The sequence below is a fragment of the Amphiprion ocellaris genome, chromosome 13 (genome assembly GCF_022539595.1).
Source record: "Amphiprion ocellaris isolate individual 3 ecotype Okinawa chromosome 13, ASM2253959v1, whole genome shotgun sequence".
Lineage (NCBI taxonomy): Eukaryota > Metazoa > Chordata > Actinopteri > Pomacentridae > Amphiprion > Amphiprion ocellaris.
Window position 1 is genome coordinate 20,426,152 of NC_072778.1, and position 13,254 is coordinate 20,439,405.

A 13,254-nucleotide genomic window follows, 5' to 3' on the forward strand; every position below is an offset into this window, starting at 1 on the left:
TCACACACCTGCCAATCAGTCTGTCTCCCTCACACACACACATATATACAGTGGTGGAAAAAGTAACACTTCTCTCAGAAATATAGAAGTTCTTCAGAATGCTCTCTGGTTCGTCAAAGTGTCATCACCAACTGAAGAGCTTGTTTATTTAAGGAATGTCTCTTTATGCACTTTATGTGGTTCTTAAAGGTACAAATTCTTTGATTTGGTGACTAGTAATAAAATTGATTAATCATTTGGTCTTTCAGAACACAGTGCGAAATAACCATAAGAATTTACCAAATCCCAAGTTGCCACCTTGCAATATGTAATTCTGTCTCACCAACAGTCCAGAACCCAAAATATGACTTTACAATTGACTTTTTTTCTTAACAATTGCATAAATAATTATCAAGTACCTTAATGAAAATAGAAGTGTATGGGTCCACAAACAAATATCTTACAAAAACTTAAGAACTTAAGACACATTTAGGGCTAAAGGACCATTTGAAGAAATTGCTCTTTGAACAATCTCTTGCTATATATATATATATATATATATATATATATATATATATATATATATATAAAAAAATAAGTATATATATATATATATATATATATATATATATATATATATATATATATATATATATATATATATATATATATATATATATATATATATATATATATATATATATATATATATATATATATATATATATATATACTTATTTTAAATTAGGTTATGATAGTCTCAGTGAGCTAGGGCGACACCTTAAGGTGGGACGTGGCTCTGTTGCCGCAGTGCATTGTGGGTTTGCGCTCTTGTCGGCGCTTGTTTGGCCCCGCTTGGCTCACTCTGCAAAATGGCGACTTCCCTGGGATCCAACACCTACAACAGACAGAACTGGGAAGACGCGGTACGTTCAACTGGCATCATAGGTCACAGTACGAAGAATATAGCTGAAACACAATGTTCTCCTGCTACATTACAGGAATGAACTTAATCAGAAAATCTGCCGGCTTGACAATGAAATGGTCAGTTTGCTTGGTAGCTCGTTATACTTCCGTTGGCTAGCGGCTGCTAGCTGTAACAGCGTGGTTGCTACCTTCTTTAGCATATCTCTACGTAGCTTCAGTGTTAACATTAACTCCCCAAACCTAACTGTTTTCCCGGAATCTGGCATCCGTGGGCTGCAGATGATGGGCGATAGCTTCCAAGACTGGGCTCAAAACAAACTTTCTCAAGCTAACTTGGCAAAGAACCGTTAGTTAGCAATCTACGCTAGCGACGCTTAGCACTACCAGGCTAACTACTGAAACAGCCAGGTAAAAAGTGAAAATCATTATTGGATGAAGAGAACCGAGCCAACAGCCAGTGACAGAGATACCTGTGGGTTTTGATTCGTTGTAATTTTATGGTCCTATAACGTAGATGTCACATTAGCATAGCAGCCGTTCATAGAAATTACCCAAATCTGCTTGCCCAGCAGGTTAGACATAACTTTACTGTTATATAATGAAAGAAAACTATTTTAAGTAAATATTTTTTAAAAGGTTCCAGGTGTGTACATACTTGATTGCGTGATATTTTCAACAAGTCAATGTTATTTTAAATGCAGAATCACCATGCAGTACGGTGCAACACATTTTACTATGAAAATATAAAATATTCTATTTAAATAGAATGAATGGGACAAACTGATCTTGTTGTTGGTCAGTTAAAATCATACAGACAAGCTTGTTTTTATTGTGGAAACTGATATAACCGATTATTTGAATTATCACGAAGTTGTCATGTTATCTGCCAAGTACTGACTCGTCATTTGTGTAACAAGAAACTGTATTTTTGACCCTCTTAAAGATCTGTAGCCCTACTATATAAGGTAACAAAAACTCACTTGAGACATGACACAACAGGGCATTAGACCAATGTTGGTTTTATAAAGACATCAGACTATAAACTTTGCAACCCTAGAATATGTAGTTGCCGTTTGAGCCACAAGAGCTGCTTATATTTAGTAGTTTGGCTGATGCTGTCAGTAGGATGGATTAAGGCTAGGTCAGTTTCAGCAACTAGCACTTGGACTGAAACAGCATCCTTCAACAGATGGCAAAGTAGGCGTGAGCAAGTCCTATAGCAGTCCTTGTATTCACACGTGTCCCTGCCAAGGTGCCCACAGCAGAAGGCGAAATGGGTGAGACTGGAGGCCAAGTTACTGCTTCAGACAACTCACACCTGGGGACTGTTGGATGAACAACAGATATGGGGATGACTAAAAGATTGGGTGTGTGTTTTTATGTAGTTGACCATCTGATTTCTTTTCTCCTCCAGGATTTTCCAATTCTGTGTCAGACATGTTTAGGAGAAAATCCTTACATCCGTATGGTGAGTGAGCATTCCTGTGTCATCATAATGACTTTTTTTTTTCTTTGTAGTTGTTTTACTTTTTGGTATAAATTTGTTCATACTATGTTTTACAGACAAAGGAGAAGTATGGGAAAGAATGCAAGGTATGTTTTGCATCAGTACTTTAAAACATGTGAATGCAGCACAAGTTTAGCTTGTACTTATAACACCATTTTCCGTGTGAGAATATTTCTAATTTTTCTTCCTTTGTCCAACAGATCTGCGCTCGACCCTTTACTGTGTTCCGATGGTGTCCGGGGACACGAATGCGTTTCAAAAAAACAGAAGTCTGTCAGACCTGCAGTAAAATGAAGAATGTTTGTCAGACATGTCTGTTGGACTTGGAGTATGGTGCGTCTGTGATTGTTTCCACCTGGGGTGTATTTTTTGTGGACCCCTGTATTATATAGCTCTTAGTCTGACCTTCTTTTTGCATGTTGTCTTTGGCAGGTTTACCAATCCAGGTGCGAGACACAGGACTCTCTGTTAAAGATGAAGTTCCAAAGTCAGATGTGAATAAAGAATACTACACACAGAACATGGAGAGAGAGGTATAATTGTTACATTCATCTGCACTAATTGTAATGATGTCAGATGTTTTCTTTGTATTCGCCCATATCACTGTTGATACAGTGTCTGATCCAATCGTTTACCTGAAGTATTTTAGAAATTTAGATATATTTGTTACCAGAATCTTTTGTTTTTTTTCTAAGAAATCATAACCTGCTGGTACACCCAGCTAGGATTTGTTCAAACGCAACATGAAGCTCCATCCTCCAAATGTCCCAAGCAGCCACAAAACACCTTTAAACAGCAGAAATTGAATTTATTTACAATAAAGTGAATGTGGCAAACAAGGGATGTGGTTGAAAAGGAAACCAGTGGTAAACTGAACTAAGGAGTGAACGCCAAAATAACAAATAAAACCCAAACTATTCTTTGGAGTAAAATTCGCCTCCCAAAATGAAATTGGGAAAACAAACACAAAATCTTACCTTCCTAAAATATCTTAAACAGGAGAAAACAAGGTTAAACAAAAGTGGCAGCTCACTCCTACCATGCATTACCAAAGTATCAGACATAGACTACACTGTGCACACGCTGTGCGTGCTAGTTGGAATCCGGTGAAGGATGGCACACCCCCTCAGCCCCTCTGATCTTCTGGCGACATCATCACTCCACCGTATTTACCGGTTTCACCGGCAGTGCATCCCATTCCGTGCTGACTCAACACCCCAGCAGCCAATCCCCTAGGCAGTACTGCACACCCCTATTTGAATATATGGCAGCTACTCAAACACACACACTTATGTTTAAAGAAATGAAGCACACACACCCCACAGAAAAAAAATATACCTATACGACTGCAGTCGTAACCTTGCATTACAGCTTGCCTTTTAAGATTTCTTGCAATGCAGTGATTCAACCAACAGCAGCTCTTCAGTGGTTTGGTTGATAGGCATTTTGATTAATTGGGTTCAACTTGAGACATTCTTAGCTTGATTATATATGTTGTTAATGTCAATATTTTTCTGTTGTGCCTCACTTCTGTTTGAACCTGTGTGTTTACAGATAGCTAATTCCGATGGCACACGACCGGTGGGCCAACTTGGTAAGGCTGCAAGTTCTAGTGATATGCTACTCAAACTGGCCCGTACCACTCCATATTACAAGAGGAACCGGCCACACATCTGCTCCTTCTGGGTGAAAGGAGAGTGTAAGAGAGGGGAGGAGTGTCCCTACAGGTGAGTGGTTTGATGGTCTGCAGTTGCTATTTAGGTAGACCTCATTGTTTGTCCTAATGACTTATTCATGAATCATTCATATATTATTTGAGTACCTTTTATTGTAGGTGACACAGATATTGACATGATCTTATGTCTCAGTTTGACTGTAATTTGCTATAGTTGTTGTATTTCATTGCTAATGTCTTTCTCTCACAGGCATGAGAAGCCCACAGATCCTGATGACCCTCTAGCTGACCAGAACATTAAAGATCGTTATTACGGCATCAATGACCCAGTGGCTGACAAGCTGCTAAAACGGGCTTCAACTATGCCTCGATTGGACCCACCGGAAGACAAGTCCATCACTACCCTCTACATCGGCGGTTTGGGCGATACTGTCACAGATGGAGATCTCAAGTAAGAATTTTGATATCATCGTATTTTTTTTTTACAACTTTCTGCCATCACTTAGATTTGTATACTTTGAAAATGTTGTATTGAGCACTTTTTACTACAATACATTGTGTCTAATGAGCTTGTGTCTGTGTTATTGCAGGAGTCACTTCTACCAGTTTGGTGAAATTCGGACCATTACCATAGTCCAAAGGCAGCAGTGTGCGTTCATCCAGTTTGCCACGCGGCCAGCAGCTGAGATGGCTGCTGAGAAGTCCTTCAACAAACTCATCATTAATGGCCGGAGGCTTACTGTCAAATGGGGAAGGTAGCAAGCTTATTACAAAGGGAAATGTTATCCATACATCTGTGCATCATCAACTTTACAAGTGCATCCATTAAAAATACCTAATGAAGACATTGATTATGTAGATAGAACCCAAAAAGATCTTCCTGCCATCTTATCAAAATTCTCAGCTCTTATAAAGTACCACCAATCAGAGATTACTTAGGAGGCGGTGTGAAAATTTGTACTTATAATTTTCTTATTAAACGCCCATTGGTGTTCAGGGAGCATAAGTGTTTTGAAAGTAGCAGCCTGAAGTAATGCTACCATCACTGTCAAATCTGTCAGTAAATTACTGACTACGGTGCTTTTAGAATGTGAATATTACAGGCACAGTAGGAGTTGAATCATAATCCAGAAATTGTGCGAGGCAGGACATTTAAGCTTTTTCTTTTCTGGACTGTATTGTGCTACTGCTGGCTTTTCAGTGAGGTTTCACAAATGGATGTCATTACTACATTTAACTCATATGGTGTCATTTTAGGTCTCAGGCAGCAAGAGGGAAGGAAGGCATCAAAGATGGTGTGAGTGAGATGGGTACCCGACTGGATCCTGTACCTGGACTGCCAGGAGGTAAATCTGCCAACACTAAGAGAGTTTGAATTTTTACGTGTTGTTTAGCCATAGTGACATAGTCATGCAAGTCTAATTTAACATTCTGGTGAATTTTTATGTGTAATTATTAGTTGTCGAGTTGATTCAACCCTTTGATTGAACATGCTTTGACATATATGCATGCATAACTGTGATTCAGATAAAAATACGTAGCAGCGCTATATCTATTTTCTAATACACGTCTCTTTGCCCCTCTTTATATAGCTCTACCGCCACCACCACCTCTAGATGAAGAAGCTCCTGCAAACTACTTCAACCTAGACCCCAGCTCCTCTCCTGCTGTCATGAACATTGCTTTGCCCCCACCTCCTGGCATCAACCCACCTCCTCCAGGTAAAATTACATCTTCTGTCATTAAAATCAACACCACAGTTAAAGATGTATATCATCTGCATAATATGGTGTGCAACATATAAAAAGCAAACAAATTCCTGGGTGAATTATGGAAAGTTATTTTGCAAAATCTTACACAAAACATTGTGTAGGCTTACACAATTTGTGGTCATTTGTAGTCGATCATTTCATGTAGATACTTGACATGTTCTTTCTTTTTCTCTCAGGTTTTGGCCCTCCAATGTTTCACCCCATTGGTCCCATGGCCCCACCGATTCCCCCTCCTATGAGCATGAGACCTCCAGGTCAAATCCACTACCCGTCCCAGGATCCTCAGCGCATGGGTGCCCACGCTGCACACGGCTCACGTCATGGCGATTAGCTGACAGAGTGAAATCATGCTGTTATTAGGTGTCATTCTTTTTGTAATGTTAAACCTAGTCAGGTGTGTTCACTTGAAATACTCTTGGTGAGCCTCAAACATGAAGACTGTTTCTGGGAGAAATCTACTGCATAGATAAATATCATTTCTGACTATGCCACCTGCAGTGCAGTAAATGAACTGAACGAGCATCTGCGTGTGGACAGACGACAAGCAAGGTCTTGGTCACTACTCACAGTTAAATAGTACCAGAACCACATCAACACTGCGGAAATTAACATTAACAATGAAAGACTTCATGAGAGTACTGGCCACATGGGCTCCTGTGGTTGGAGCCATTGTGTCTATATAAAAATGTATTCTTTAGGTTAAACTTGTAATTGTCTTATGTGTAGTGTCACATGGAGTTGAGAAACATTCTGAGCAACATTTTTGAACCTGTTCATTTTCAGTTACATTGACTTTTTTTTATTTGACACAATCTTAATTTTCCACAGCATAATGACTTAGTTTATTGTCAGGATTTCTTTGAATTATGTTTTCACTTGTCCATTAAAATGACTCATTTTTGTCAATGACCATCTCAGTATATAATACTTAACATTATTTATGTAACAACTTGTGGTTGTGTGCAAAGAAGATGTAAAGCTGCAGTGTGAAAGGAAAGAAGAGGACTGTCTGTTATTGAGACATTGATGGGATCAGATAGTGCTAGAGGTGTCAGACAGGAAGAATGGGTATCACTGATCAGCCTGTGGCAGCATTGTCTTGGACTTGTCAGGGTGTGTAATGAACTGATTTCAACATTCAGAGTTTGCCCCAGCTGGTCAAACCACTCAGTAGTAGCAAACCACTTCACATCATGCACAAGTGTTATTTTTTTTTTTTACCCATCCTCTCCGATGCCCTCTGATTAACGGGGGGCATCTTTGTCGGAGGAGAGGTGCAAGCATAAGTCACTGCTTCAGTCTTTTGCTTATCAATTCATTTTCATAGTTCATTAGATTCAGGGCTGTAATCAATCCCCCATCCCTTGGGTGCTCTGTTGAAGTTGGGCCGTCGACACATGCGGTCCAGAGCGATTCCTGGAAGGTTCTGGGACTCCACTGCCTCAAAGCCGATCACTGGAATCACCCTCTTGCTGGCCACAGTGCCTCCAAATGGCCTTGGAGATCTGAGAAACAAAGAAGAATCCTTATGAGGCAGGCTGGATGCATGGAGCCTGATGTTCCTGGCAGAATATGACCCCTCATATAATACCTCTCCATCATATACAAGGTGGAGCTCTTACATGATACATGATATGGTCACTGCTTTTAACTGAAGGTCCTGTTAAAAGGAGAGAGCCCACGAGGGATTAAGGATGAATCAGGCTGGATGTGTGGTGAACTTCCTCATGTAGCTGCTCTGACCATTAGTTGAGCTCAGATTTAATTAAGGCTTCAGAATTTCATAATAATCTTCAGGCTGTAAAAAGATCCCTCCCCAGCTCCAGACTGGCTGGCAGAATCCCCTTGACTGACAGCTTTAATTCAGTAAACTCTGAGTTTGTCTTTCCTATATTCTCCATTTCACCATCTGCCCAGGCTTAACCTTTGTTCTGCGTTGCCCGTGTGATACAATTCCTTGTGCGCCATGAGAAAGGTGATTCCCGTTAGTGTGCAATCTGTCTTGTGGGCCATTAAAAGCTTGCCAGCCCCCCAGTGGATCATCTTTCAAGAACCAGCGTTGAAAATAGCCATCACGCAGCCACACTCCAAGGAGGTGCAAGCCAGAGACTGGATTAATTTTCAAACTGTGGAAACATGGAGTGGAGCCGAGGGAGGAGATGATGGTGATGGATGGCGTGGTGAGGTCATGTGTGGGTCTATATGAAGATGGGTGGGCCTCAACATGCACGCATCCAACAGAACAGTTTGTGATTCATCTGGGTGACCTCAGTGGTGGCTGGTGTGAGGGCATATTTACCTGTTGAAGCACCTGTAGTTGGCCGGCTGTAGTCCTTGTGGGAGCTGGGGCAGCTGGGCATTGATGGCGTTCATCAGCTCCTCATTGTCTCCCAAAGCTTGCCTCCATGGGGAGCAGTAGGATTTGGGGATTACTGTTGTGTTAAACTTCTCATGAGGAATTTCCTTCAGGGGGCCAGAATATCCTGACCAAAACAAATCTAAAATCAGTTCATCAAATATAGCAAGCCAGTCTTGGCAAAGTGAAAACAATTAGAATTGTAAGTAATTTTGTTTTTCCTTAATTGTATCTAAGTAAAATCGTCTGTTGAGAAAAATTGATAACTGCTGGATTAATTTCTAAGCCAACTGGATGAATTACAAAAAAACAAGAAGGCCTATTTAAGCGCACACAGATCTAATATACAGATAAATCTCTTTGATGTCACTCCTGTCAACAAAAGGAAGTACAGTAATTAGATCTCAGTGTGAATCCCTAATAATAAACAGAGCTTAGCTCACTGTCAGTCAGACTGTAAGCAGAACCTTCTGTCAGGCCAAATACACAACAGCACTCAGCAATGATGCTCACAGATAATTGCTTTCTAAAAACTGCCATGTCTCCAGGCAATGATTACAATAAAACTAATTCATGTGCTCATTGCATTTCCATAAGAAAGGTGAGCCCGAGCAGATCAGAGTGTGACACAGTGTCCATGCATTCATCAAGCATTCACTTTGTCCAAGCAGTTGGCAACGCAACGAGCTAGAAATGTGGCTTGTGGCATTCTGTGGCAATCCTTTCCTCACAGTGCATCACCATTTACCTGGTGCCAGGACATCAGGACTGCCCTTCTTTGCTACAGTCTTCTGAAGGTTCATGACCAGGCTATGCTTACCAGGGATGGAGAAAGCCTGGTTCTCTTTCCCTCCCTGTGGCTCTGGGATGATCTGCGGGGGAGGAATGGCCTCCAGATGAACCTGGGAAAGATGTAGAGTGAGGGTTCTGTAAAATTTGCTTACTCCCCAAATACTGTAACACACTTTATTAAAAACACAGTCGACCAGTTCTACACAAGAATTCAGTTTATTTACAGCAATGAGCACAACTCTGCTTGTGAGAACAGTTCAAAAATTTAAAAATGTAATGAGACGACTATTAAATTGCATTTTCGGAATGCAACATTTGCAGAGGCTGATGTAAACCAGAGACTAAAAGTCAAAAACGTTTCGTTTCTGCAGCTTAGATGTTTTCCATTCTCTATCTATCTATCTATCTGTCTGTCTGTCTGTCTGTCTGTCTGTCTGTCTGTCTGTCTGTCTGTCTGTCTGTCTGTCTGTCTGTCTATCTATCTATCTATCTATCTATCTAAGATATATATTAGATTCAAATTAGATACAACTAGTGACAACTGAAAAAAATAATGATGTCATTTTGCACTGATTTGTTTGTTAAATGTGGGATTTGTTGTACAAATATAAACACCCATCACATTACAGTTGTTATCATCAATTTTTTATACTAAAATCATACACATTATTGTAACTGTGTATATGTATATATGAAATGTTTTTACACGTATACTGTAAATGTCCTTCACTAAACATTGTAAAGCTAACAAATACACATGAACTCAGAAGGCTAAAAAATCTATTTTAATTATGGAAAATTATTGTGTTTTATGACATGATTTATTTTTTTCATTCAACATTCCAGTTACTTTTATATTACAGTTGACATAATTTAATTTAATGTAATTTCATTTCATTTTTTACAATTAGTGTAATGCTAAATTTTATATACACCTCAGTAATGTCTCTTCTTACAAGATCGCTTGTTTTCCTTGATAATTCTGCTTAATTCATCCCAGTTTTCCCAGATGTCATTCATTAAAATGGGTGAAACTCTAAGATGGTGTGCTCTACTTTACGGTTGCTTTTCCTGCAGTACGATGTTTAAGGCCTGCTGCTGTACTAGAGAGAAAAAGAGACACTAAGAAAAGGTCAGACTTCATTTGCTGTTAAATACAGCTCTTTGATATATTCAGCACACTGAGATGCTGTTATTATTAAATACCTGACAGAAACACTGGTTTATAACAGGCTGCAGTAAGCTCAGTGGACGTGCTTCATCATGTTTTATCTCTTCCTTACATTGCTGGTGTTGTGAGCACCATCAGTGGCGTTCTCTAGAGTGAACTTCTCCACCCTCCTCTGTCTCTCCTGAAACATGCGAGAGCCTCGATTAGAGGGGAGGTTGAGCTCCTCCATCATCACGTCTTTTGGAACACTGATCTTCTTCCCCAGGTTCAGTCCTTTTGCATGGAACAACAGACAAAAGGAGCTGGTGCTTTAATAAGTTATTATGCAGGGAATCCTGAAGCCAAAACTCACAGCAGACAGAACTGTTTGCCCCGTCCAACCTTCCATAAATATATCATGGCATTTAGTTGTTGGTGCAAAGGCACTGTTAGCAACAACTTCCAGACATTTTGAAAGAGAGGGGAAGAAACAAGCTAATAAGGACTTTTGGCAAATCATAATGTCTCCTCTGGTCTCCTTGTTTCTGTCAACATTGAACAGCTGAAGGGGGCTGATATAAAAAAGCAAAACCATTTGCAGCATCACTAAGTTAGAACTCTCTGAGTTTGTGCTTTGGGTCTCTTCTCATATTATATCATAGCACATTGGAGTGTCTGAAATAGCCTCAAGATGATGTCAAGTGGTGTGTAATGTTTGTTGTGGTCCAGAGTTGCAGGGGTAACGGGGCATATAAATAGGATCTTTGGATGAAAGACTTGTGTAAAAGCGGGCGGCCTTCCTACTTGTACATGATAAGTGTTAGGAGAGGTCTGGGCATATGCCACCCTCGAGGAGCTGCCTTTGATCGGCCTGTGTAAAATTCAGAGTGGTGGGAGTCACATTTTGCTGAGTTTAGGAGACTCGGTTTCAAAGCCTAGCTGGCGGACAGCACTGGAAAGCAAACAGTGCGACTGGGATGGTCCCTGCTGGAAGATTTGGAGAATTTCAACAACACACTGGCACTCCTGGGTTTTAGATGCACCACAGTCCACTAGTCCGCAGGCGGTGGGCACTTTGATGTTTGGCTCAATCGCATGTTGATACCGTGGCAGGCAGAATATGTGTGTAAATACACACGTGTTGATGTGGAATGTAAACCAATATGTAAACTAATATGTGTATCAGCTTACCTCCAAATATTATGTACAAATAATGTCCTGACAAACCCGATGCTTCAAACCAACACTTACCTCCCCTGGCCTCTCTGGACAGAGCCCTCGCCTGCAACATCCTCTGCTTGGTCACGTCATCCAGGCCTGACTGCATCATCATCACCTTCCTCTGACGGACACAAATGTTTTTAACCATTGTAAGGATTCTTCTAATTTGTAGTTATGTTTTGTTATACTAGAAGCACCACAGTGGCTTCTGAGTTAGTGACAAACGAAGAAAAACGAACAGGTTTCTTGTTCTTGCTGATGTTAAACTTAGCCACACAGTCAGAGGTTATTTTAAGGGCAACTACATTTTGTTAAGTGAGTGTACCCAGCCATATATTTAGCACTTTTTGAGTCCAAACAGTATGGAAAGATTCATTTTCAAAATGATTATGAACTCTCTATTAATTAATTGTATAACCAGAATAATCAAACCACAGTACAACTTCACATTAAATTTCTTTTCTATATCTTTCCTGTTTACTCTCCATTTAAACACCTCATAACTTCCAGGTCTAACCCCTGTTTGCTGCAATGTCACTGGTTATTTGTGACCATATAAAAGCCTACAGCCCCCTTCCCCTCAGTTCTTACTTGCCTGTCTGTGCGCTGGACGTTGGAGCTGCTCTTGTGGGGTTTTGTCCCGAACTGGAGCTGGGACTCCTAAGCAGAGAAGGAACAGTCTGTATAAAACTCATCCCAGAACGCCTCCAGTGCTTACCTCATTGAGTTTATTTTAGCGGAGGGGGTAAGAGAGTGAGGATGGATTGGGGTGGGGGGGGTATAAAAGGGCGATTAAGGGGAAGGGACAAAGATTTACATCCTGACCTCGAGCTTCTTCTATAATAAAAATTGGATCCCCTCTGCCAGTGTGTGTGTGTGTGTGTGTGTGTGTGTGTGTGTGTGTGTATGTGTGTGTGTATGTGTGTGTATGTTCTAACAGCAGCTGTCCAGAAACTGACACATAGAGGCCAAACATTCAACCTCCCTACTGCAAACATAGACACAAACACACACACGGGCCGTTTTTTTATGGGCACAGCGTTAAAATTGATGAGGTTGCTGTGATCGGAGGTTGTGACTCCATATTCTAGTTTCGGGCCAAAGGTTAAACACTACGGCAGGTCCCTCTTCCATTTTCTGATGACGTGAGACCTTTGACATTCTGTCCTTTTCTAACTGCTGTGAGCTACAGGCATTTATTTAGTAGTGTTAAATATTGTACTAAATAACAGCACAATGTTTTAGCTATTGTGCTTCCATTTATTTGTTGTTTTACCAACTGCAGATAAATTCCACCTTTGATTTCTGCATAAACCCCCCCCCCCCGTTAAACTATAAGTAATGACCTTTAACTTTATATTTAGTTGCCCTTTTTGAACTTAAGTTAGTTTTTATCATGCGGTTTTCCCCCTCCAAATTGATTCATTGAGCTCAGCAGGAGTCTGGAGGGGAAAAAACATTTTCTTTATCCCTGCTGAGATTGGATATCGATTCCCCACCTGCCCTGCTCCACAATACCACTATCTCCCAGTGGGAAGTCTCCCGGCCTCTGAAAGAAAATGTGAAGTCATCCTGAGTCACAGAAAATTATCTGCAGACACACAACAGAAGTTGAAGAGTTGCTGCCCATTAAAGGTTTATTTAAGAGTGTTTGTTTATTGAAAAAAAGTAATTTAGCTTTATATACAGAACCCAGAGCTGGTTGTATTCTTCTTTCAAGGCTTTTTATGTGGCTCTGCCTTTGTAATTAGAATAAATCTATCACTTCCAGCTCATTTAAACCTATTTCTCATGACAATTTATTGCACAATAAGTAATTATAACAATTGCAAGTACTGTTTTTTCTGGACGAAGACAACAAGACGATGAAAATGG

General features: G+C 40.3%; 2 protein-coding genes across 4 annotated transcripts; one reads left to right on the forward strand and one right to left on the reverse strand.

Moving 5' to 3' along the window:
* Window positions 1–827: 827 nt before the first annotated feature.
* rbm22 (RNA binding motif protein 22) lies at window positions 828–6,770 on the forward strand. The gene is made up of 11 exons (XM_023271698.2): window positions 828–905; window positions 2,321–2,374; window positions 2,470–2,499; window positions 2,614–2,746; window positions 2,846–2,946; window positions 3,968–4,140; window positions 4,339–4,539; window positions 4,679–4,843; window positions 5,346–5,434; window positions 5,681–5,809; window positions 6,037–6,770. The coding sequence occupies exons 1-11, from the start codon at window positions 852–854 to the stop codon at window positions 6,189–6,191; spliced, it is 1,284 nt and encodes a 427-aa protein (XP_023127466.2). The 5' UTR covers window positions 828–851; the 3' UTR covers window positions 6,192–6,770.
* Window positions 6,633–12,117, reverse strand: LOC111569533 (myozenin-2). 3 transcript variants are annotated; one of them, XM_023271699.3, is made up of 6 exons: window positions 11,975–12,117; window positions 11,410–11,500; window positions 10,292–10,452; window positions 8,965–9,118; window positions 8,160–8,343; window positions 6,633–7,365 (listed from the first exon to the last, which is right to left on the reverse strand). In XM_023271699.3, the coding sequence occupies exons 2-6, from the start codon at window positions 11,489–11,491 to the stop codon at window positions 7,182–7,184; spliced, it is 765 nt and encodes a 254-aa protein (XP_023127467.2). In that variant the 5' UTR covers window positions 11,492–11,500; window positions 11,975–12,117; the 3' UTR covers window positions 6,633–7,181. The 3 variants fall into 3 exon arrangements, with proteins under 3 accessions (XP_023127467.2, XP_023127469.2, XP_023127468.2); XM_023271701.3 differs by having other exon boundaries at window positions 9,037–9,118; window positions 11,975–12,115; XM_023271700.3 differs by having other exon boundaries at window positions 11,971–12,104.
* Between the last annotated feature and the right edge of the window lie 1,137 nt (window positions 12,118–13,254).

Coding starts and splice junctions, on each gene's coding strand:
- rbm22 (XM_023271698.2), top strand. CDS start 852: ATGGCGACTTCCCTGGGATCCAACACCTACAACAGACAGAACTGGGAA. Junction 4,540..4,678: donor GTCACAGATGGAGATCTCAA/GTAAGAATTTTG, acceptor GTGTTATTGCAG/GAGTCACTTCTACCAGTTTG. Junction 5,435..5,680: donor TGTACCTGGACTGCCAGGAG/GTAAATCTGCCA, acceptor CTCTTTATATAG/CTCTACCGCCACCACCACCT.
- LOC111569533 (XM_023271699.3), bottom strand. CDS start 11,491: ATGATGATGCAGTCAGGCCTGGATGACGTGACCAAGCAGAGGATGTTG. Junction 10,453..11,409: donor GTCCAGAGAGGCCAGGGGAG/GTAAGTGTTGGT, acceptor TCCATGCAAAAG/GACTGAACCTGGGGAAGAAG. Junction 7,366..8,159: donor AACTACAGGTGCTTCAACAG/GTAAATATGCCC, acceptor TTTGTTTCTCAG/ATCTCCAAGGCCATTTGGAG.